The sequence below is a fragment of the Lactuca sativa genome, chromosome 8, assembly GCF_002870075.4.
Source record: "Lactuca sativa cultivar Salinas chromosome 8, Lsat_Salinas_v11, whole genome shotgun sequence".
NCBI classification, from domain to species: domain Eukaryota; kingdom Viridiplantae; phylum Streptophyta; class Magnoliopsida; order Asterales; family Asteraceae; genus Lactuca; species Lactuca sativa.
This window is the reverse complement of record NC_056630.2, coordinates 249,361,578-249,383,708: the sequence shown is the minus strand read 5'-3', so window position 1 is coordinate 249,383,708 and position 22,131 is coordinate 249,361,578. Positions and strand designations below refer to the sequence as shown.

The 22,131-nt window shown below is 35.3% G+C and overlaps 2 protein-coding genes across 2 annotated transcripts; both read left to right on the top strand.

The window, feature by feature from the left end:
* Positions 1–14,702: 14,702 nt before the first annotated feature.
* On the top strand, positions 14,703–17,132 carry LOC111893253 (protein FAR1-RELATED SEQUENCE 3-like). The gene is made up of 7 exons (XM_023889316.1): positions 14,703–14,859; positions 14,966–15,040; positions 15,149–15,205; positions 15,296–15,529; positions 15,634–16,093; positions 16,174–16,369; positions 16,878–17,132. The coding sequence occupies exons 1-7, from the start codon at positions 14,703–14,705 to the stop codon at positions 17,130–17,132; spliced, it is 1,434 nt and encodes a 477-aa protein (XP_023745084.1).
* A 178-nt stretch (positions 17,133–17,310) lies between these two features.
* On the top strand, positions 17,311–18,125 carry LOC111893252 (uncharacterized). Its single transcript, XM_023889315.1, has 2 exons — positions 17,311–17,439; positions 17,538–18,125. The coding sequence occupies exons 1-2, from the start codon at positions 17,311–17,313 to the stop codon at positions 18,123–18,125; spliced, it is 717 nt and encodes a 238-aa protein (XP_023745083.1).
* Positions 18,126–22,131: the final 4,006 nt, after the last annotated feature.

The window sequence follows — 22,131 nt, the reverse complement described above, 5'->3', positions numbered from 1 at the left end:
TGGAAGCCTAAAAATCATCGAGTAGAAGCTGCCTTGACCGCGGGTATTAATGAGGATACTCGATGAGTTAGGATGTCTCAACTCAACGAGTTGGCCGCTTAGGAAGAAACCCTAATTTTAGGGTTTTGAACCATATTTAAACATCTTAAGTCCCAGGTGTTGGCCTTATTCCAGCCTCCAAAGTCCCTAACCCTGAATCCTCTTTGAGTGTTGTGAGCCCTTCGTGGGTGTATTTTGGTGTGTTTGAAGCCTTGGAGGAAAGAGAAGCTTAGTGCAAGCTGGTCATTCAAGTAGGAGCCTTTGAGATCTCGATTCTTTGCATCATTTCCAACATATTTTTGGTATAAAGTTCTAACATTGATCAGTATTTGACTAGATCTCTTTTTGGGGTTAGTTTTCATGCTTTGCCATGTTTGGGTGATTGGTGGGTTGAAGGTCATCCCAAGTGTTTTCCTTCCATATTTACAGACCTCTTCAACACTTTTGGCATAAAGGTGCCAACTTTATTGTCTTAATAGCTTGCATTAAGTCTATCTTATGGCTTCATTTGGACAATTGAGCCTCTTCTAAGCATACTTGAGAGTAAAGTTGGAAACCTTACGTGTGTTTGCAACCTTTAAGACCATATCTGTATTTTGGGGCCTTGTCTTGGTGAGTAAGTGCTTATTGCTTAAGCCTTAACCTTTTTAAGCTTATGGTTTGGGTTCTATACCCATTAGGATGGTTCTTCAGGGTAAAGTGGGAAACTTTACCCTTCTAGGAGACATTTTGGTTCAAATCTGAGTGGTTGCCTTGTTGGTTTCGAGAATGGTGACTTAATAGATTAAGAGGTCTGTTTCCTGAAAAATTCGACAACTTGATGCGTGAACTCGGCAATTTAGATCGATTTTTCCTGATTCTGCTGATTAAAGGGGAAACTCGACGAGCTCATGGGTGAACTCGACGAGTTGGATCGACTTTTCACAATTCTGTTGATTAATGGGGAAACTCAACGAGTTGAAGGGCAACTCAGTGAGTTGAGTCAACTCGAAACGTTTACTTTCATTTAAACTTTGACCAAGTCTGACCTTTATGGGGTTTTGAAATTTTGATTGGTATCTAAGGGATTGTTTCTGTTTAGGAGTTTAGTAGAGCTCATTTCTGGGGCTGGGATTTATCCAGTTATCATTCATCATTTTAGGTGAGTTTCCTTACCGGGTTTAGCAGGTCGAAGGCACCAAGGGCGGCCCATGTTTATATGCTAGTTGTCTCCATGACTCTTGCATGTGTTAGTATGCTAGTTGTTAGTATGCTTGTTGTCTCCATGACTCTTGCATGTGCTGTGTTTATATGTTTTCCAGGTTACGACCCGATGTTGGGCGGGCCTGATGGATACGTTTTTTCTATGTATCTCTGTGATTACTGCAAGTGTATGTGTTTATTTTTATATAAGTTATTTTGTGTTGGGCGGGGCCCATTTTACCAAGCTCAGCTCGATGTCGGGCAAGACCCGATGCCGGACGGGGTCCGAAGCCGAGCAGGGCTCGATGAAGAGTGGGGCCCACTATATGTTATTGTGTGATTGGTATGTGGTATTTTGGGGGAACTCACCAAGCTTTATTCTTATGATTCTCAGATTATGTTTTAGGTACTTCTAGTTCCAAAGGGAAGAGCTCGGGATGACTCATCGCACACACTATTGGGATTCTGCCCGTGATGTTTTACTCTGATTTTATTACAATTGATGTATTGGTTTGTATTTGAGATGATTGGAATTACTATTTTATCTATTATTAAAAAAAATGGGACCATATTTTTGATGTTACATGTTGGTATCAGATCCTTGGTTTGAAGGATCCGGGCACATTCTCGAGTGTGTCTGAACTCAAACTAAGGATTTAATAGAGATTTTCAAAAGAAAAAAAATTATAAAAGGAATTCTAAAAGAGAAAAGGGGTGTGGTGCATGCAATTAGGCGAGCTCAGGTAAGTTATCCCAAAATACCCATACATGTTTATATATGATATGATTTGTGCATTGTGAATCTGTAACGTCCCAAAATTCAAGACCAGAAATTTCATTTTAATTATGTCATTAAATAAAACCATCAGTATAGAAACATTCATAATAATGTCTCATGTCTAAACCCAAGTGTCAGTAATCCAAAACATAGTATCATAAAACCATATCAGAGTGTAATCCCCAAAGACCTCATATGCGGAAAACATAGTGTGATGCGCTGCGATCGAGCCGACTCCTTTCCTTTGAAACGAAGTACCTGAAACCAAAATTGTAAACTGTAAGAATGAAGCTAAGTGAGTTCCCCCATCGTACCACATACAATATAATCATATAACATGCATATACTGTCAGGCATATCCGGGTGCCTGACCTACCCCTTCGGTCCTCTCGACCGGATACTGCCTAGCATATCTGGGTGCTGGCCTCCCTTTCGGTCCTCTCAACCGGATATTGCCTAACATATCTTGGTGCTGGCCTCCCTTCCGTTCTTCTCGACCGGATACTGCCTAACATATCTTGGTGTTGGCCTCCCCTTCGGTCCTCTTGACCGGATACTGCCTAGCATATATGGGTACTGGCCTCCCCTTCAGTCCTCTCGACCGGATACTGGGGACTATTTCACCCCTCTAATACTACCACATAACATGTAACACGTAATCATATTCTATCTAGCATGATTGGGTATGACTACCCCCTTTGGCCCTATCGACCAAAAATCTTCGGGACTGTCTCCCTTACTACTACTAGCATATAAAATCATATCATACTAGCACATAACATATCAGGTAGTAGTAAACCTAGATGAATATCACAAAGACATTCATCTAACATATGACTCCTACTGGTGGGTTGGCATTGGTGCCTTATACCCACCGCTACTGCAAGGTAACTCACCTCACATTGCTGAAGTCCCGTAGACATAATCCCAGCTGCTGGATGACAGATTCCCTAACTGTCAACACCAAAACAACACCCAATTAATAATTGGGTCCTAACACCTAACCATATTACATATTTGGATAATTACTACATTATCCCATGCTAGGATTATTTAAGCCCAAGGTCCAATCCATAGGCCCAAAGCCATCTAGGAATCAAAGCCAAATATATGGCCCAATTTTCCAAATTGGGCCCAAACCACTGCATGGCCTCATTCTAAGGCCCAACCAAAAGTCCATTCTAACCTTTGACAGTCTAATGGTCCAATATCATATAATCATTAAGGCCCAACTATGGCCTATATATGGCCCAATTTTCCCTATTGGGTCCAACTCCTCATATGGGCCTTACCCCCAAGTCCATTAATTATTCTAGTCCATTTGTTTGAGCCCATTAATACTCAATCATCAAGGCCTAATAGAAGGGCCCAACAACAAACCGATGTGAAATTAGGGTTTCTCATAAAATGACGATTAGGGTTAAGTGTCTCTCCGTTAACCGATTAAGGACTTAATCCATTAAGTCCAATATTAACTTAGCTCGATTGCAAATGATTATTAATTAATACATTAGGTTCCTTAAATAATTCTGATGCGGTCCCGATAAATCCCAAATTAGGGTTTCATGACATTAGGGTTTCCAACCCATCTTAGCCCAATAGGCCCAATAGTTAGGTCCTTAGATCCATTAGGGCTCGATAAGCCCATTAATCATATGTTTGGGCTTTTTAGACCAACTAGGGTCCAATAGACCCATTAGGGCTTCTAAATTGGTGACAGTTAGCTCTTCGAGACCATCCTTTTATACATAATTATATTTTTTATGGCTACGAGTCCATCAATTATTTATTTATTTATTTTATAAATAAACGGGTGTTACAAAATCGCATGCTAAATTAGGGCTAAGCATCTAGGAAAGATGCATGTGTATGCTTGTTATATGAGCTTATAGATTTGCATGCTAGTACTGATTATTCAGTGATAGCATGGCCTGATTAGGTTTTGCTCAGTTCTGTTTACTTGATGCTCGAATGTTGCTTGCTTTGTGCTTTTAGGAGTTCTTGCTAATCTCAGCTAGTTATTAAGTGAATATGCTAAGTTACATATTATGAAAACTAAATAGTTTCAGAAGATTAGGTTTAGCTCTATTGCGCAACTCTTGTTTGAGTCTAACAGTTGTAGGGAGAGACCTCTTATTCAAAGAATTATCTAGTCTTTGTAATATGTAATTTATTCGTAAGCTAGTTAGAGAATGTTAGCGTGAGTTCTTTATGTAGCTGATAGGAGATAGTAATGTGGAGTACGCCCTAGGAAAACGTAGGATGAGATTTGGTGCTGAGAGCCCTAGCTGAGAGAGATCTGTTGGTTATAGAGTAACTTGGTTGAGTGAAGGCACTTCTTGAGGAAAGTACGAATTGATGTGGAAGGTAGTATTTGTAACATCCCACATTTCGAGACCAATAAATTCATTTTAATAAAGCGTTTTATAAAAACATTCGTAATAAAACATCACCGATTAACATCCTTTCATAAAACATAATCACATGTTTCAAAACCATATCATATAAGATAGTAATATTGTCAGGTAATAATCCCAAGAACATTATAGTGTGGAAATCCTTTGTGTGTGTGATGTGCAGCTACCACAACGTCTCCATCTCCTTCCCGTTTGCTGAAGAGGTACCTAAAACAAAACTAAAAACTGTAAGCACGAACCTTAGTGAGTTCCCCCTCATACCACATACCATACATAACACATATTGACAGGCATATCTGGGAGCCCGACCTACCATGTCGAGCATACCGGGGTGCTTAACCTACCCCTGCTAGGCATACCGGGGTGCCCACCCTACCCGTGTCAGACATACCGAGGTGTCCGATCTACCCATCCGATTTATCTCAACTAGTTATTTGTACTATTTCACCCCTACTACTACCACATAAAAACATAACATAATCATACTGTCAGGCATATCGGGGTGCCCAACCTACCCCTTGGCTCTATCAACTGAATATGGGGACTATTCGCCCTACTTCCACTATCACATAACAGCATATCATACAAGCAGATAAACATAGCATATTATAACATCTGTCTCTCGAGGTATTATTTAAATTATGTAAATTAATATTAGCTTGGACTAGCACTTGGACAATGGACCTTTTTGGAGTGAACTTTAGAAAATGGGCCAAGAGTTGGGCTGCCCAGAAGCCGTACGTTGGGCGTAACCTGTCGTACGTGGGGCATAGTGGCCTAGCATATGCGGGCATATGCCAAACCATAATTTCTAGGGCTTAAGACATATAAATACCACATTATAGCCTCCCCTTTGGCCTCCTCACTAGTCCCTCATCCTCAGAAAACCTTAGTTTGTCTCATACTCCATTGTTTTGTGTGCTTGACCTTTTTGACTTTAATTGGGTGATGAAAGGCTTGGAAGAAGTAAAGAGAAGTTGGAGAAGAAGCACTTAAGTATCTTGAGCTCAAGGATCTGGAACTAGTTCATCTTTTGGCACCCTAAGGAGGTATAAAGCTCCTATCTTTCCTCTTAAAAGCATAGATCTAGGGTTTAGAAGATTTGGAACTTTTTTGGGTCCAAAGAATGGATCTTGTTCATGTACTTCGTTTTTGAGCTTAGGGTTGCCACCCTTGAAGCTCAAAGTATTCCTTTAGCAGTAAAGTTTCAAGCTTTGAGGCCTTTATGTAGCCATGTATGAGATCTAGCCATTTACATGGAAGTTTATTGCTATTTTTAGAGTTTTGGTTCATTTGGTGGGTTACAAGCCACCAAGTGATTGACTTTATGGGTTAGGATAAAGTATTGGACTCAGATATGTAGTTTGGACGTAGTGTCTTAAGGGATTAAGTGGTTTTGGTGAAAAGGGCTTAACAAGAGAGTACGATGGGCGTACAAGCCAGTACGCGTGGTGTACAAGCCATTTCAGCAGTACGCTCAGCGTACGTTCAGTTAGTGGGCTTTATGTCATTGGGCATCGGTTTTGGCCAAGATTTGGACATAGTAGTAGTTGGGTCGTGATGAGCCTTTAGAAGTCAATCAAGGGCCCAAGGACTAGTTGGGCTTGAAAGGAGAGCCCATTCATGTCACATCCCCAAACCGGAACAACGCAAACGTTCGGGGGGTGGATGACGTAATGTGTAGTATCACAACCATTGTATCATAGCAATCATATTAAACACAAACTTTACATTGATTACATATATGAAAAAGGTTTACATCTGTTTAAGTCTCGTTTGAATACATCAAAAAGTGTAGGTAACTATAAAGACATGACTTTAATCGCTCCGACTTCTCAAAACTCAGTAGGTACCTGTCTACTGATTTCCTGGGAATACAAGTAGTTTCGAAAGCGTATCAGCATAAAGCTAGTGAGTTCATAAGCATGTTTTGTAATGAAAATTTGTTAATGACTTTGTAGAAGTGTTTGTATGTTTCCAAGAAAATCCAATATTTTCTTAAGTAATGAAAAATAGTCGTAAACCCGAAGACCAATTGTAAGTTCGTTATTGAATTCTGTTCTTATGTCTGAAAGTACTTGTATGTATGCCTGGTACCACCAGCTATATCGTATGGTTTTGTATGAACGTTCTTGTATAAAATCCCTGGCTACCACCTGTATTGTAAGTAATGTATAGTATGGAAACCTTGGTTAACCCCAGTATGTATAGTATGAAAACCCTGACTAACACCAGTATGTATAGTAGTTTTATTACTTAAAATAAAACCATTGAAGACTGAAATTCCGTAAAGAAATGATAAGTTTATACTTATTGTGAGTCGTATAACCATGCCTGATATGACCTAGAGACCTTTACAACGTTCTTCAGGTGTTGGTTAAATGACTTTTGTCACCTCAGGTATGCCTGCCTAACTGTAGCTAGCAGTTCAGGAGTGGGATTGTCAATCCAGAATAGATCTATTCACAAATCTCACGATCTCCCTCTAGGAGACTCAGGTGATACTATGATAGCATTTAATTCAGTACACCTAAGAGTACAGTTTTGAAGTAGAGCCTCACAATGCAGTAATATCTAGTTACATGTAATTCTAAAGTGTTTGCTTGTATTAGAATCTGTTGAATGCGGTATACAGTAATAATTATACTTAAATAATTATGAAATGTCATGCCCTTGTAGTAAAGAATACTATAAACTAAATCTACCAAAGTTTACATTTTTAGTGGTGAATAACTCGGAATTCATAAAAGTTATGTTTTGAAAACGCCAAACTATACCTATTATAGTTTACATGTATATGATGTGTATGTTGAATCTGAAAACTATGCGATTTTTGTTTGTAAGTTGAAAATGTCCCTTATGCTCAACATAGTACCAAAGGGATAAGATATCTAAACATTTTATACAAATATGAAAATCGTTTGTCGGATGACAACTCTCACTCGAAGCATCAAGAAGACGATGCCACCACCAAAACATGTCCGTCGATTCATCCTCCCTCTCACCAATTTCATTCGCAACCTTTGGATTCTGATTCCGAATCATCAGCCGGTGATCATGTCGATCCATTTGCTCTATTGGAGATCCGCAATAATGTCTCAGACACCATTGCTAAAGTGACTTCTATAGAGACATCCATAGCACAGATGAATACAAAGCTGGATCAAACAGTCTCCAGACTTGGATTTAAACTTGATGCCATCCTTTAGTCTCTCTCCCATCAGTCTAGACCATCCGTAGCCGAGAGAGAAGCCCAACTTGATCAACTGATCTCCATTCGGCTCAAGCACACTGTTGAGCAACTTGACTCCAAATATGATGCTCTTGTTGACAACTACCTCAACACCATCTCCTCCATGCTCAAGGTTCATGACGATCTTGTCTCTGCTACCAACGATCTAATCAAGCAGACTCATGTTCATCATGAGAAACAAATTCAACGTTTGGAGAAAGAGATCCGGAAGATGGATGAGATGAATCTGATCATTCAACGAGTCCTCATCAAAATCCTGCGCTCTACTTGGAACATTATGGATGTTCCGAATAGGAAGTTCGATGAGATGATCGAAATCCTTAGTAGCACATTCAAGCATCTCTCCGAACAAGCTCCCACTTCTGAAGCCTACAATACTCTCACTCTTCAACACTCCTCCGGTCTTCAGAAGGTGTTCTCCAAACTTGATAGTATCAAGGAAGACTTATCGCTTGCACCGGTTTCTAGGGTCACCGATACAAGAGGGGCAAAAGGCCCAAGTAGAACATGGAAGCCAGTCTCGGAATTCACACTCCGGGATGAAGACTTCGATTCTGAAGAAGATGTTCAAGTAGTCTCCAGAATCCTAGGAATTACTAAAGGAGATGAAGACTATGAAACCTTTATTCCGGATGAAGCTCCCAAAGTAGTTCTTGGTCTTCAAGCTCCAAAGTTGTATGCTCCAAAGGTGTTATCAAAAGAACAAAAGAGGCTCTGGTCTGCTGTCTCCTGGCCATCCTCTCTTTTGGATGCCTTTGATATTGCAGTTAAAATGGCTAAGGAAAAATCTCTTCTTAAAGCTCAAGCCTTCCGAGCCACTCCTTCCATGCTGCCTCCTACTCCCATTCCGGAACCTAAAATATCTCTAATTGATCAAGGCTCCCCTCTCCGTACTCCAGATCAAATTCCGGAAGAGCAACTTCCAACTCCTACTCTGGAACTCGTCATTGACGAGAACATGATGATGATCATTGATGCTCTTCAAAGAGACAATGGGAAGAAACCAATGACTTTTGAACAACAAGCCCTTCTCTCTGGACCTCCCCCTAAACAACAAATTGGGTGGTCCGAAGAAAAAATTCACAAGGTACTGGAGGATAGCATCCTGATTCAAGCCCTAAAAGATCATCTCGATCCAATACGTGGCATCTCTCCTTTGTGTAGAGAAGGCATTCTACAAGCTAAAGAAATCACCCCAACTCTCTACTACAAGCTTCCCTCCAATGACACTGATCAACTTGATCTGCCTCTCTCTCGCTTCAGCGAACTCTACACCAAATTTGCTCTTCTCCATCCAACTGATAATCCAGATGTGATCATCTGTACAAAACGTGAAAGGCTCAAAACCTTTTACGCCAAAAATGCTCAACCATTCAAAGAGGTATGCACTAGAAAGAGGATCACCAAAGTTTAAGGCTTTGGAAGAAAAATTTTAGTAAAATTTGTGCTGAACTGTCCTCTCTTCCGTTTCCATCTCCTCTGGAACAATCCAACACCCAAGACTATTACTGATGTGGATTTTCCTTTAATGAATCCGAACGATATCCTTACACTTGTTGCTTACTTTAGAGAAAATCAAATGGATGACATCAGTATGGGTGCATATCATGCAACTCTCAGCTTCCTCAAAGACTACATTGTTGAGTTCTGCCGCTGTGATTACCAACTAGCTCATCTCTATGGAACCGAACAATTTGTTGCAAAAATTAACTTTGTTCTTCCAGAAGCTGAAATTCTCGCAGATGTTCCGATCAAAGAACCGGTTCTAGGGGTTGTCTACACCACCAGAAGAACAAAAAAGAAGGACTTCTTCCGAGTCCTTTACAAACACCTAGTTCCTACCAATGCTCTGCAAAAGTTCGTATCCCGGGCATCCAATTCTGATGCTCCGGAACAAGTTAAGGCAAAGTTCATAAGTCAACTGACTTGGTACATTGCAGTGCGTGAATGGTTGTTCCGAGCCTACACCTTCATCAAGGAAGAAATGAACTAAACTTGATGGATTTCTAAGTTCACTTAGGGGAGATTGTTGGAACTTGAAAGTGAACCTCTAGCAATACTTGATAATAATTCCCAAGTATGCTTGGTTCCGAAGAGATAGGCACTCTGAAAGCTGTCCAAAGCTGAAGAAAAGAAGTGATGAAGAAAGGAGAAAAGGAACACATTCCGGAGTGACTCTCACATCCGGAATGCTTATTGATCCGAAGAATGTTGTTTTGTCATTTGTCATTTGTCATTTATTATATTTGTATTGATGTAACGTATCATAGGAATTAGCTTTTTGTACTCTTAGACAATCAGAATGTCAGAAATAGTTCTATTGTCCAGTCCTATGTAAGTTACTTGGTTAATCCGCTGTAATATTCTCTCCTATATATAGGAGCATTCAATACAAGTAAATGAGGAATCATTCTCTCACTTTTAGCATTTATCTTTATCACATCAAAATCATTCTTCTTGTTCATTTATTGATTTTTCCTTGATCGTTATCTAATTATTCTCACTTAATTTCTTGATCATTTGTCGAACTGATTATCTAAGACTTGACTGGTCTTTCCAGCCTTGACTTGAGCATCTATTATCAAGCAGACATTGATCTCAAGCATTCACTCAAGGTTTGAGTTTTCATACCTTGTCCCTGCATAAAGATCTTGTTCTCTTAGATGCGCAAAGCAAACTCCATCTTGTCTGTGAAGGCATTAGTATACTCGTCAATGGACATATTTCCCTTCTTCAATTACAGGAATTGGTTCTCTATCTCTAACAGGTTTTGGGCAGAGTAAAATTTGCGTTTAAAGTGTACCAAGAATTCCGACCATGTTAGTTGTAGTGGCTTATCGGGGCTTATGGTCTTCCTCAAAGTGTTCCACCAGCGAACAACACCACCTCTAAACTGACACATTGCATAAGTTTTTGTAGCTTACCCTTGCAACCAAACGTTATGAAAGCTAGCTCCGTTTTAGAGATCCAGTCCATGAACCCGATTGCAAGTCGTAAAGTCCCTATACTTTCATCTGTTCCTTTCGATTCCTCATCTTGCTTACTGCTTCTAACCACTGGCGGTTCATCTTGACCAACGGTTCTACTATAATTCCCTTCTTCTAACTGCCCGTTATTTAGCTCAGGCTATTCAACATGCATCATAGGTCTATCCCTATTATGTTGAAATAGACGTCTTGTTTCTTCCATCTGACGATCCAACATCATTTGAATCATTTCTTGTACTCCTACCATTATGATTGGTTTGGGTGTAACTACTACTTTTGGTGCACGCTCAATCTTTTGTGGATGAGGCTACTAATTGGCATTAGCATGTCCATTGGTGTTTCCAAATCCACTTTGGGTTCTTTCCATGTCGATCTATACACCAAAGTAGGAGAATTTAGTTCTTTATTTTCGATAGACGTTTAAATCCTCCTTGTCGCTCCGAAAACTTACATGCCAGTTCTAATACCATAAATAGACGTTGAGAAACAGATCCAGTTGGCAATAGACCATAGATCCGATCATATAATAGCATATAAGACATTTTTATAGCTATAACAAAAATCATTTAACACATAAAAGCATTTTAGGCATCTTTCCTAAAATAAGCTAGTGCTCGTGTCTAAAATATAGAAGACACTCATCTCGCAATCATCGCTTAGCACACTAAGTTTAAGTCTAGAAATCCTAAAAATTCATAGTTCGCTTAAACTAAAGCTCTGATTACAACTGTGATATCCCAAATTTCACAGCCATAAAATATCGATTATGTTTGTGCTATATATAAAAATTGGAGTACCTTTTTGAAGAAAATGTTGCGGGATTTGTTCCTAAAAATATGATAAAGATTTTATCAAAGCATTTCTGAAGAAATGTATTTTCATTATATTAAAACCTCGGGATTTCATTGTCAATACAAATCAAAATAAAAAACAGAAACAACATAGCCCTTACAATATTTATTTATCTCTACTGGCCTATAATCCATAATCTTTGATCAGATCATCACTCCTGTACTCAATTGCCACTAATTGTAATACAAGAAACTGAGTGGGCCAGGCTTGAAAGCCTGGTGAGCACATAGGATTTTCAACCCAAAATAATTAAGTTCATTAATTTCATCAAATCATTCAACCCAATTACCCGTTCCCGTTATCCTCACTTTCTATCCCTAAAGCATCTAATTTAAGGGACATAGCCTAAGGAATATCACCGGGATAGACAACACCACATTATCGGATTCCTCAGCAACATATGTCAAAAAGGCAACCATGAGGGGGATGGAGTACACCTGGTGAACACATAGTTCAAAAACACGTAGAAGTTGCGAACCTGCTAGCGTTCCACTAGACTATCTAGAATAGTCTGTGGACGTCCTCTATTCTCCGCTAGATGACTGAATCAACTTAAACATCAAGGCCTTTCATTTTTATTTCATCATCAGTAACATCTACCCATCTTTACCCATCATAATTATAGGTACAAAATGCATATATAGTTTAAATCGAATAAAACATGTATATTTTGTTTATCCAGCATAGATGTCAAGAACATAGATAATATTCACACATACCATGTAATTCGTATTAAATACTTCATATCTATGTGTAAGATAAAAGTAACCATGTACTCACTTGTTACAATGATGACTCCAAACTCAGGCAACGCATCACTTCAAACCATTTTATTTTCCTTCGACGAAACCTAGTGTCATTCTTACTAGATTTTAGTCTAATATTCATTGTGACTAATTTTTAGTCTAGATTTATCATTAACTCAAATTCTACAAGCAAAATTGTTTTTCTTGTATTATGTAAGTGTTAAACAATACTTTTGAACTACTATATATAGAGGGGCCAAACATGAAACACCAGAAGGTAGGACTATTTTAGCAATTAAGCCGTTCTGAAATCTAACAACCCAATTCAAACCAGATTCACCCTACTGTGAGCAGTTAAAAGGTATTATAATAACTTTTTCTTTGTATAATTTATAATACTTAGGATAATTATTGTTTATAGGTTCATCATAACAATAATCAACTTAAACATAAGTTATACTTAACGTAGGGTAAGCATAGCTTACTTACAAGGGGTTTCTATCGAAAACTTAGGACTCCGTGGTCAGAACTTCGTCGCTAAATCTTTTTTTCGAAAAAATTCTTGTAGCGCTTCCGTGCTCACCTTGCTATATTAAAACTACAGAAAGAAAAGTGTAATCACAAGGGACCGAAATACTCAGAGATAAGAAGACAAAGACTCTTGAATCAAGAGAATAGTGCAAGAAATATGAGAGCCTAGATACTCTTACTTATAGTAATTGAATTTTCAAAAACCACCCTCTATAATTACTTAAATGACCTTATAGTTATTTAATCGACTAAACACGCTTTCATAATACTATTTTAAATAGATTTAATGATATTTGTACTAAACAAATGTCGAACGTACTCAACACTAGTCTTATAACGACAGCATAGTCGATACATTTCAAATGATATATATATATATATATATATATATATATATATATATATATATATATATAGTTAGGTTCAAATGATTTCAATAAGTATTGTGTGCATGGATGCACCAATCACAATTTAGCAAATTCTTAATTAATTTATTTAATCCATGAGGATAATTATGTAATATTTCATTTTTAATTCTTTATTTAGTCTGATTCTTATCCCTATATATATTAGACAATGATTTATGATTGATTTAGTTATCTTGATTTTTCACTATATAATCGATTCTAACCCCCCCCCCCCCCCCCCCCCCCCCGCAAACACAGATCACAATTGTCGAGTCTATTACTTACTGATCATTTTGTTTTACACATTTGATGGATGTTCATACTGGAAATCGGAACCAGGTATTGCTACATATTTACAAGCATTTGTATATGATAACGAAGATATTGTTTCAAATGTCCCCCACACTCACTTTTTCTGTTTTTACATATACATATGTATGAAATCTGATAATCTTCCAGGATAATGAAGATCAAAATCCCGAGAAGGAGTTGGGTAACGTAAATGATCCCAAGAATCTGGTTAATGAAGTTGTGCAGAAAAAAAAGACGATGTAAAACATGCTTTGGAGTTGGTCATGATAGCAGGAACTGTCCTTTTGGATTGAAAAAATCATAGATCTACAAGAAATTCATCAAATTGGTCGTTTTTAGTTATTATTTAGTTTGATTTCAGTAAAATAAAAGTATGTTTTGATGAATTATATGGTATTATTAAGTTTCAGATCAGTGTAGTAAAGTTGTCGTTTGATGAATTCTATGTTTGGCTTTCTTTAATTATTATGGTTAAAACTAATAAGATGTTTGTGTTTTCTGCTATATTTATGTTTCATATGAACATACAGTTTATCATTCCAACAAAATACGAGAGCAAAACATTATAGTTTTCATTCCAACATTATGTCAAAAAACAATGTTCAATAAATTTCATTCAATTTGTTTGATGTTTCATAAAATCAACACACATAATGTTAAAAATTGAGAGTTGTAAACATTTTTTGTTAGTGATATCTATTTATTATTCTAACATAATGATATTCAATGTGTGTATTGATTGGAACTAACACAAATTGATAAGTTTTATAAGTCATATTTGCAAGGGTATTCTGACAGAATTATTTCATTATGATAGCATGAAGAGTTTTGGAATCCATATTGATATACCATTCTAAAGAATTACGTCGTTAATAAAATATTCTGCAACCTTTTTTTAAAAAAAAATACATCATAATATTAGGGGTTCATAATATTGTTAAGTAATTAATTTAATTTACTGTTGCAATTTTTTATATTTTGGAATGTGAATATAATATCTTATGAATATTTTTTTCTTTATCATGTTTTTGAAAAAAAATCAAATTGAAATCATTTATTTTATCAATGATCCCTAATATCAAGGCTTTTAATTTGCATAGAATCGGTTTTCATCCATATCTGGCTTGTATGCCAGTTTATAATATTTTAGTTCTTCAACTTACAAAGCATTTACAAAGACTATCGGAATTTCTTAGCAATGGGAGATCAAGAACCAGATGTCAGTAATCATATTTATGAGGAACATTATTTGGCTAGTGATGATGACGATGGAATTGAAGATTTCGATTTTCCTAATAATGATACACTATATAATGGCGGATTTCAAATAGGAGAAAGCAGTAATCCTAATTTAGGTGAGTCTTTTAATATTTTGTTTAATTTTTCATTGTATTTCAGATTCTATATTGTAACAAACATGTTTAATGTTAAATGTTAATATTTTCATTGGTGAACATACAGAGGACGCAAATAATGAAGAAGACAAAAATCATTTCATTGATGAAAACATAGAGGTTACTATTGATTTCAGTGAATGTACTAAATTCAATTTATGATATTGAAGTTTTTACAGAAAAAATAAAATTCATTGAGAATAGTATTTATATAATTCATTCAGAATGATTTTGTATTTGTTATTTTAAGCAGGACAACCACATGTTACTCATGAAGATACAGATTTTAATATTGATTTCAATGAAGGTACTAAATTCAATTCAGGATATTGTAATTTTGTATTTAATATTTATATAATTCTTTCAGAATAATTTTGTATTTGCTATGTTTAAGCAGGACAACCACATGTTACTCATGATTATGTTTCTCCTGGTGGCACCTTGTATTGGACTCCGATTGTTTCAGACGACATCAAACCAAAAGTTTCATCAACATTTAATTCATATGGTGAAGCAGAAACAACGTATAGAAAATATGCATTAGAATCTGGTTTTGATGTTAGGCTTGGAAGAGTCCAAAAAATGAAAAATGGGATTATTACAAAAAGAAATCTTGTGTGCAATCGGGAAGGTAATCCAAATACTAGTAACGTAGATATTGTAGACAGTCATCATAAAAAGACTCAAAAAAGAATGATTTATTTAGGAGGAATTGTAAAGCGAAAGTTGTTTTAGAAATAGTTCCCGGCACTCTTAGATATGTCGTGAGTGATTTTGTAGAGCAACATAATCATGAATTGTTTAGCAAGGGCAATATGCACTTATCTCGTTCAAAAAGAAAACTTGATTATTCCCAAGAAATTTTCATTCATAATTTGTCAAAACAAAACATTGGTCCTGTAAAAGCACATAGACTGTATGGTGCTCTTCAGGTTGGTCCTTCGGTTCGAGGTGGATTGGTTTCTGATTTCAAGAATGCTAGGAGGAATCTTAATTGTTACATAGGTGGGAGGGACGCGAAATTCTTTGTTGACAAGATGAATGACAGGAAGAAAAATGTCCCATCATTTACTTTTGAGTATAAAGTGTTGAACAAAAGATTGAATACTCTATTATGGGCTGACGAAATAGCAAAGTATAATTACAATTCATTCGAAGACGTTGTATCACTCGATGCCACATTCAGCATGAATAAGTATTTCTAACCTTTTATACTTTTCACTAAGAATTTCATTATTTTCAGTTACGTAAACTAATATTTTATTTTTAAAATAGGTATGACATGGTTTTTGTTCCGTTTACTGGAATCGATAATCACAAAAAATGTGTAACATTTGGTGCTGGACTTTTAAGTAAAGAAGATGGAGTTTCTTATGAATGGTTGCTTACAGCTTTTTTGAAAGCTTTTAGAAAACAACCTCAATTGGTTTTATCTGACCAAGATCCAGCTTTGAAAAAAGCTATAGATAAGGTTTTCTTGTTGGCACATAATAGGTTATGTGTGTGGCATATAACGAAGAAGTTGCCAAATAAGGTATCCATAAAACGACTATTATTTATATTTTTTTGTTATGATTCTACAATTATTTTCTCATATTATAACAAAATCAATTGCTTTAACATAATCAATTGCTTTAACTCTTAATTTTTGTTTATCAATCTTCATTGATTTTTTCAAAATCTACCTTCATTATCTGATATTCTACCAGAATCAATTCAGCTAAGTCTTAATTTTTGCTATAATTATACAATGACTTTTTCTTCCTATTTCTCATATTCTAACGCAATCAATTGATTTTAACAGAATCAATTGCTTTAACTCTTAATTTTTGTTATGATTCTACTATTATTTTTTCATATTCTACCTTCATTTCATCATATTCTAACAGAATCAATTTATACAGATTTTATCAATTGAAGATGCAACCACCAATCAAAAATTTTGAAAGCGTTTTCACTCTATAATTTGGAATTCTAAGCTGGAACCACATGAGTTCAAGAATGTATGGCGTCTGATGTTGCAGGAGTTTAAAATTACTGGTAACAGTTGGATGAATACCATGTATGGTTTGCGAAAATCTTGGATCCCCGCATTTTTCAAGCACATTCCAATGTTTGGTCTTATGCAAAGTAAATCGTTGTCTGAAAGTCGGAATTGGTCATTTCAAACTACCACATTAACCGGTTCTTATCTTGTCATGTTTATGATGACATTTGAATCAGCCATGGAATGACAACGACATACCCAAATTCTCAATGATTTTAATACTGCCACCACTTTTCCTAAATTCATTACCCATAGTCCGAATGAACCTCATGCTTCAAATGTATATACAAGCAAGATTTTTTATCAGAAAGAGATATCAAGAGCTGAAGATAATTGTTTCCAAAAGAATGTGATATCTTCCAACGATGTTGACACAATTATTGTTCTGGAGAGAAAAAAACAACATAACTATTAGACAAACAAATGATGTCGATGTTGATGACAAAGATGAGGAATACAATTACGATTGTCTTATAAGGGATACTGAATACACGGTATATTTTTTTCACATTAATTGTCATTTTACCATTTGCATTCAAACACTAAAAATTTACAACTTAAACATTCTCACTAATCATCTTACATATTCCAGGTCACACACTCAACCAAAGATGGTTCATTCAAATGTACTTGTATGCATTTTGAACATGTAGCGATCTTATGCAGACACATATTTTGTGTGTTTAAGTTTTATGGCATCGAAAAAATTCCTGAAAAGTACATTTTGAAACGTTGGCGTAGGGATGTTATTCCAATAGAATTACTGAAAAGACGCTTCAATAGTTCTTTTGACGATTCTAATTCCGACATGACTGCTATTGATATTTTTTCAACTGTTGATCATTGTGTGCCTTTTTTGAGCCATGATGCAGCTAAATTAAAGTTATACCTTGACGAACAGAATAAGTTGAAAAAAAAATTCATAGACGATTGTCCAACTCATGATCTACCGACCAGAGCAGATCAGTTCAAGAAGCTTCTAGGCGTGGTTAGTCCTGATGTAGTATCTGATGTTGGTGACATTCAGAATCCTACAGATATTCGTAACAAAGGCTGCAGTAGTTGTGGGGAAAGATTAAAATCTACAAAAGAGATGATTGAGAAAGAAAGCTCGAAACCTAAGAGAAAATGTGCTACATGTGAACAGATGGTTCATCATGACAAAAGAAATAGTCCTTAAAAGAACACCCATAAATAAGTTCCTTGTTTGTCTTTTTATTGGTTTTAGTAGAATGACATTTCATTTTAATTTTGTCGATTCACATTCAGTGTTATCTTTTATGTCGTTTAATAAAGTATTCACCTTGATTGTTAGTGACAATGATGTTGTCAATCAATATAACAATATCTATCTTTTCTTATAACTTGAAAATAATCATAAAACGTAATAAAAAAAATCAATCCATCAATTGTATAAATTCATTACTTACCTTAATTACAGCAAGATATACAACTTTTTTCAATCATTTTAAAATTGATTTTAACCTTAACAAAAATGTTTTATTGTTTAGTATTGTATACAAACAATGTCTACAATTTATATACAAGAATTCATTATATCATATTCTCTTTCAAAAAGACTATATATTACGTAAGCTTATTCATTCCAATAGAATTTTATATAGAAACATACACTTTTCATCTGCAGGCAATTTACATACAAGTATTCTTTATAACATTTTTTTATCTTTTATGAATTATACATTTACACACACATATTTAATTTCCAAAAGGGTACATGAAACCAAAAATATACGTTTCTCATCTACATCCAATTTACAAATAATAAAAACTATAACATATTCTTATAGAATAATAACAATATAAAACTATTATATATGCATCAAAAACTATAAAAAAACAACCAAACATGGTACAATATACTAAAAAAGATTCCATATTTATTAAAGATAACCATTCCAAAAGAATTTTAGATTTTAGATTTTTACGTGTTATACATGTAAACACGGACGCATACTTAATTTCAAAAATGGTATAATATATTGAAGATCCAAATGTCATCTACACTTAAGTAATATAAAATGAAAAAACTATAACCTATTCTACCATAATTATAACAATTACTACATTGTATCATCATCATGAAAACTATAAAAAACAGTCTAGTCACACAACATTATTAACCACAATCTTGAATTATATTAACAACATTACTACAAAAAAAAAGTACATCAACACATACAATATTAACAACCACCTTCAAGTATATTTTAAAAAACTTCATAACTTCTAATAGATAAACACAACCTTTATATGGAAATTAATATTCCATTATATGAACAATGCACAACATCATCATCGCAGAATTTAAACAATGCATCAACACAACCTTTATACGAAAATTAATATTCCATTTTAAGACATAAGCTTAAATACTGTTAACATTACTTCATAACTTCTTATAGACAAACTACTTTTTCAAACATCTAACTTAATGTAGAGTCATTTTTGAACAACCACAAAAAAAAAGTTCAGCTCATGCCATGTCAAAGTTTATCTTAAAAAAACTTAACCACCACTCCAAATTCTTACCTACGACCCCTTGTTTTTCTTTTTTTCTTCCTATTTTCAGCTGACTCTCGAAGAAGCATATCTTGTTCCAAAATATCAAGCTTACAAAACGTTCAAAATATTTAACTATCATATTCTTGAACTTATTGAAATCAGCTGTCAACAATCTTGCCATGTATTTTGTCCGTAACTTAATTGTAGCACTCACATCAGCAGGCATTTTACTTGTAAGACCACACTCCCAACGCCCTTCATTTTCCCCCGTGTAACTTTCCATATGCCTCATGAGGTATATTCCACATTTTGTTCCAGCTTTTTCGACTTGCCAAGATATGTTCATCACCCGTCCCGCCTTAAAAGTTAGCGTTTTTGCCATTGGATGATGTTGTGATGTCAAGTAGTTGCAAAATAGTTTTTTTCTGTCATTAAATACAACAAATACATCAAACATAGTCTTATAATATTCCTTATAATGAAAAAGTAATGATCAGAATTTCATTGATTATCTTACCACCAGGTTTGGTATCATGCCATACTTTCTTTCAAAAGTTCCTGTTCTCTTCATATCTCAGATCAAAGATGAGTAAGTAATACTTCTCATCATCAACTATTGGGAAGAAAACCTTGTACACATTAACATAAGAAGTTAATTTAATATTAATTGATGCCACAAATATTACATTTATTAAATAAACTTACAAGTGCAACATCTCTAAAACTTGGCTTCACATCAAATTTTTAGTGTAGATTCACAATAGAGTAGCAAAAAGCCTAAATTTCATATCTTCCGACTTTAGCTCATTCAATATCTCTTCTGTCTGAAATAACCCACATCAACAACAATATTAAGTATACATAAATAAACTTTAATTTAAAATTAATTTACAAAATAAATTCATACCACAATAGTTGTATCGAAGAAAAATCTCGAAACCAATGATTCATTCTTGTAGTTCTCCATTTTATTTAAAAACGCAGCCCAACAATCAATTATTTGAATATGCAAAAACATTCCATGATTGAATTGATATGCAAACCCCTGGTGTAGCAAATAACCTGTTCCAATGTCCCAAATCTCATCCCTGTGACAAAAATTTGTATAAAATCAATCTAAATACATTCAATTCAAAATTATAGAAATATAATAGGTGACACACACACACACACACACACACACACACACACATATATATATATATATATATATATACACGAACCCATCCTCTCTTTTAGATGCAAAAACTGAATTGTATATCCCTGTTTCATCCTTAGTCAATTTGTCCCCAACCTTAACAATTATTTCAATATAGGGTGAATGAAATATTTTTGCCTTTTTAGGAATACGTTTTTCCCTTTTGTCATTATCATCATATTCTGCAGCATAATCAACAGCTTCTCCTATATTTCTTCCTACCACACTATCCTTACTGATTCCTGACATTAGTTTTTTCCTTCTATACACCTGTAACTCAGTTTCATCCAACAACTTAATCATTTCATCATTCACCCCTGGAAGTCGATGAAACTGAGTCATTGTTAAAGAATTCGTATCGACAGGTGTAGTATAGTTGACTTCCTTTTCTATATTAACTTCAGTAAGTATCAATCCTCCAACAGGTGAACTATTTTCTTCACCGCCATCACCTATATCATTCTTATTCAACTCATTAAAGCACTCAGGCTCATGCACTTTTTTGTTACTTTCCCCTTCATGCACTTCCTTGAAAAGCTCATTCATTTTCTCGATCCACTCATGCAGCACCACACTATGAGGGAATTTTTCCAAACCATCCTTCAACGCAACCTCCATAGTACTTTTTTCTGTTAGTATTACCATATAACTATGCTCTATAACAGCAGCGTATGCCTGCAATACATATAATTAATTATTGATACCATTACAAGAATATGTACTTTATATTCTTCAACAATATACAATTAAATATTAATTTCAGAATATGTAATTTATAGTCTACCATAATATTACCTCCTCATGTCCAAAATCCCTCGTAAAGCTTAGCATTTGTTGTTCTTCACCCCCTGTTTCATCGGCCATATCGACATCATCATGGTCATCCCGAAAAGTCTTCTACCAATACCAACTTCCTTACCACTTTTATTTGATTTGTTCCCATCAACATTGACTCTATGAAGTTGTAAACAAAAAGTGTCAAAAAAATCAGCCTAAACATCAAACTATCCTTTGTTGTAGCTTGAATCCTTCTTAAATACTCCTCACCATTGAACTTATCACATATATTGTCCCTTCCATTCTTCCAGAATTTCATTTCCCTTATCACACAATGGTAACTCATTGATGTCTTCTCCACCAATTGGCAACCCCATCATATCAAGCACTATTTGTTCTGTTATCACAATAATAGAGTTTTGTAGGACAAGTCTTTTACTATCTGCATCATACACATCTAAAAGATAGTAGCTTAGTTGTACCGGATAACTTGTAATATTCACTTGCAGAATTGATCCAAAACCCATTTTCAAGATTGCTTGTTTCTGTTTTGGCAACATTCCCATAACAGTGCAGTGATGTTATCACATTTCATTCTGGTTGAAAGGTATCTTAAACCAGGTGGGTATTCCTTATTTGTTTTTCTAACATTATCTTCTTGTTCCTCTTTTACAGATTCAACAAT

Coding starts and splice junctions, on each gene's coding strand:
- LOC111893253 (XM_023889316.1), top strand. CDS start 14,703: ATGGGAGATCAAGAACCAGATGTCAGTAATCATATTTATGAGGAACAT. Junction 14,860..14,965: donor AAGCAGTAATCCTAATTTAG/GTGAGTCTTTTA, acceptor GTGAACATACAG/AGGACGCAAATAATGAAGAA. Junction 16,094..16,173: donor GCCACATTCAGCATGAATAA/GTATTTCTAACC, acceptor TTTTTAAAATAG/GTATGACATGGTTTTTGTTC.
- LOC111893252 (XM_023889315.1), top strand. CDS start 17,311: ATGTTGACACAATTATTGTTCTGGAGAGAAAAAAACAACATAACTATT. Junction 17,440..17,537: donor TAAGGGATACTGAATACACG/GTATATTTTTTT, acceptor TACATATTCCAG/GTCACACACTCAACCAAAGA.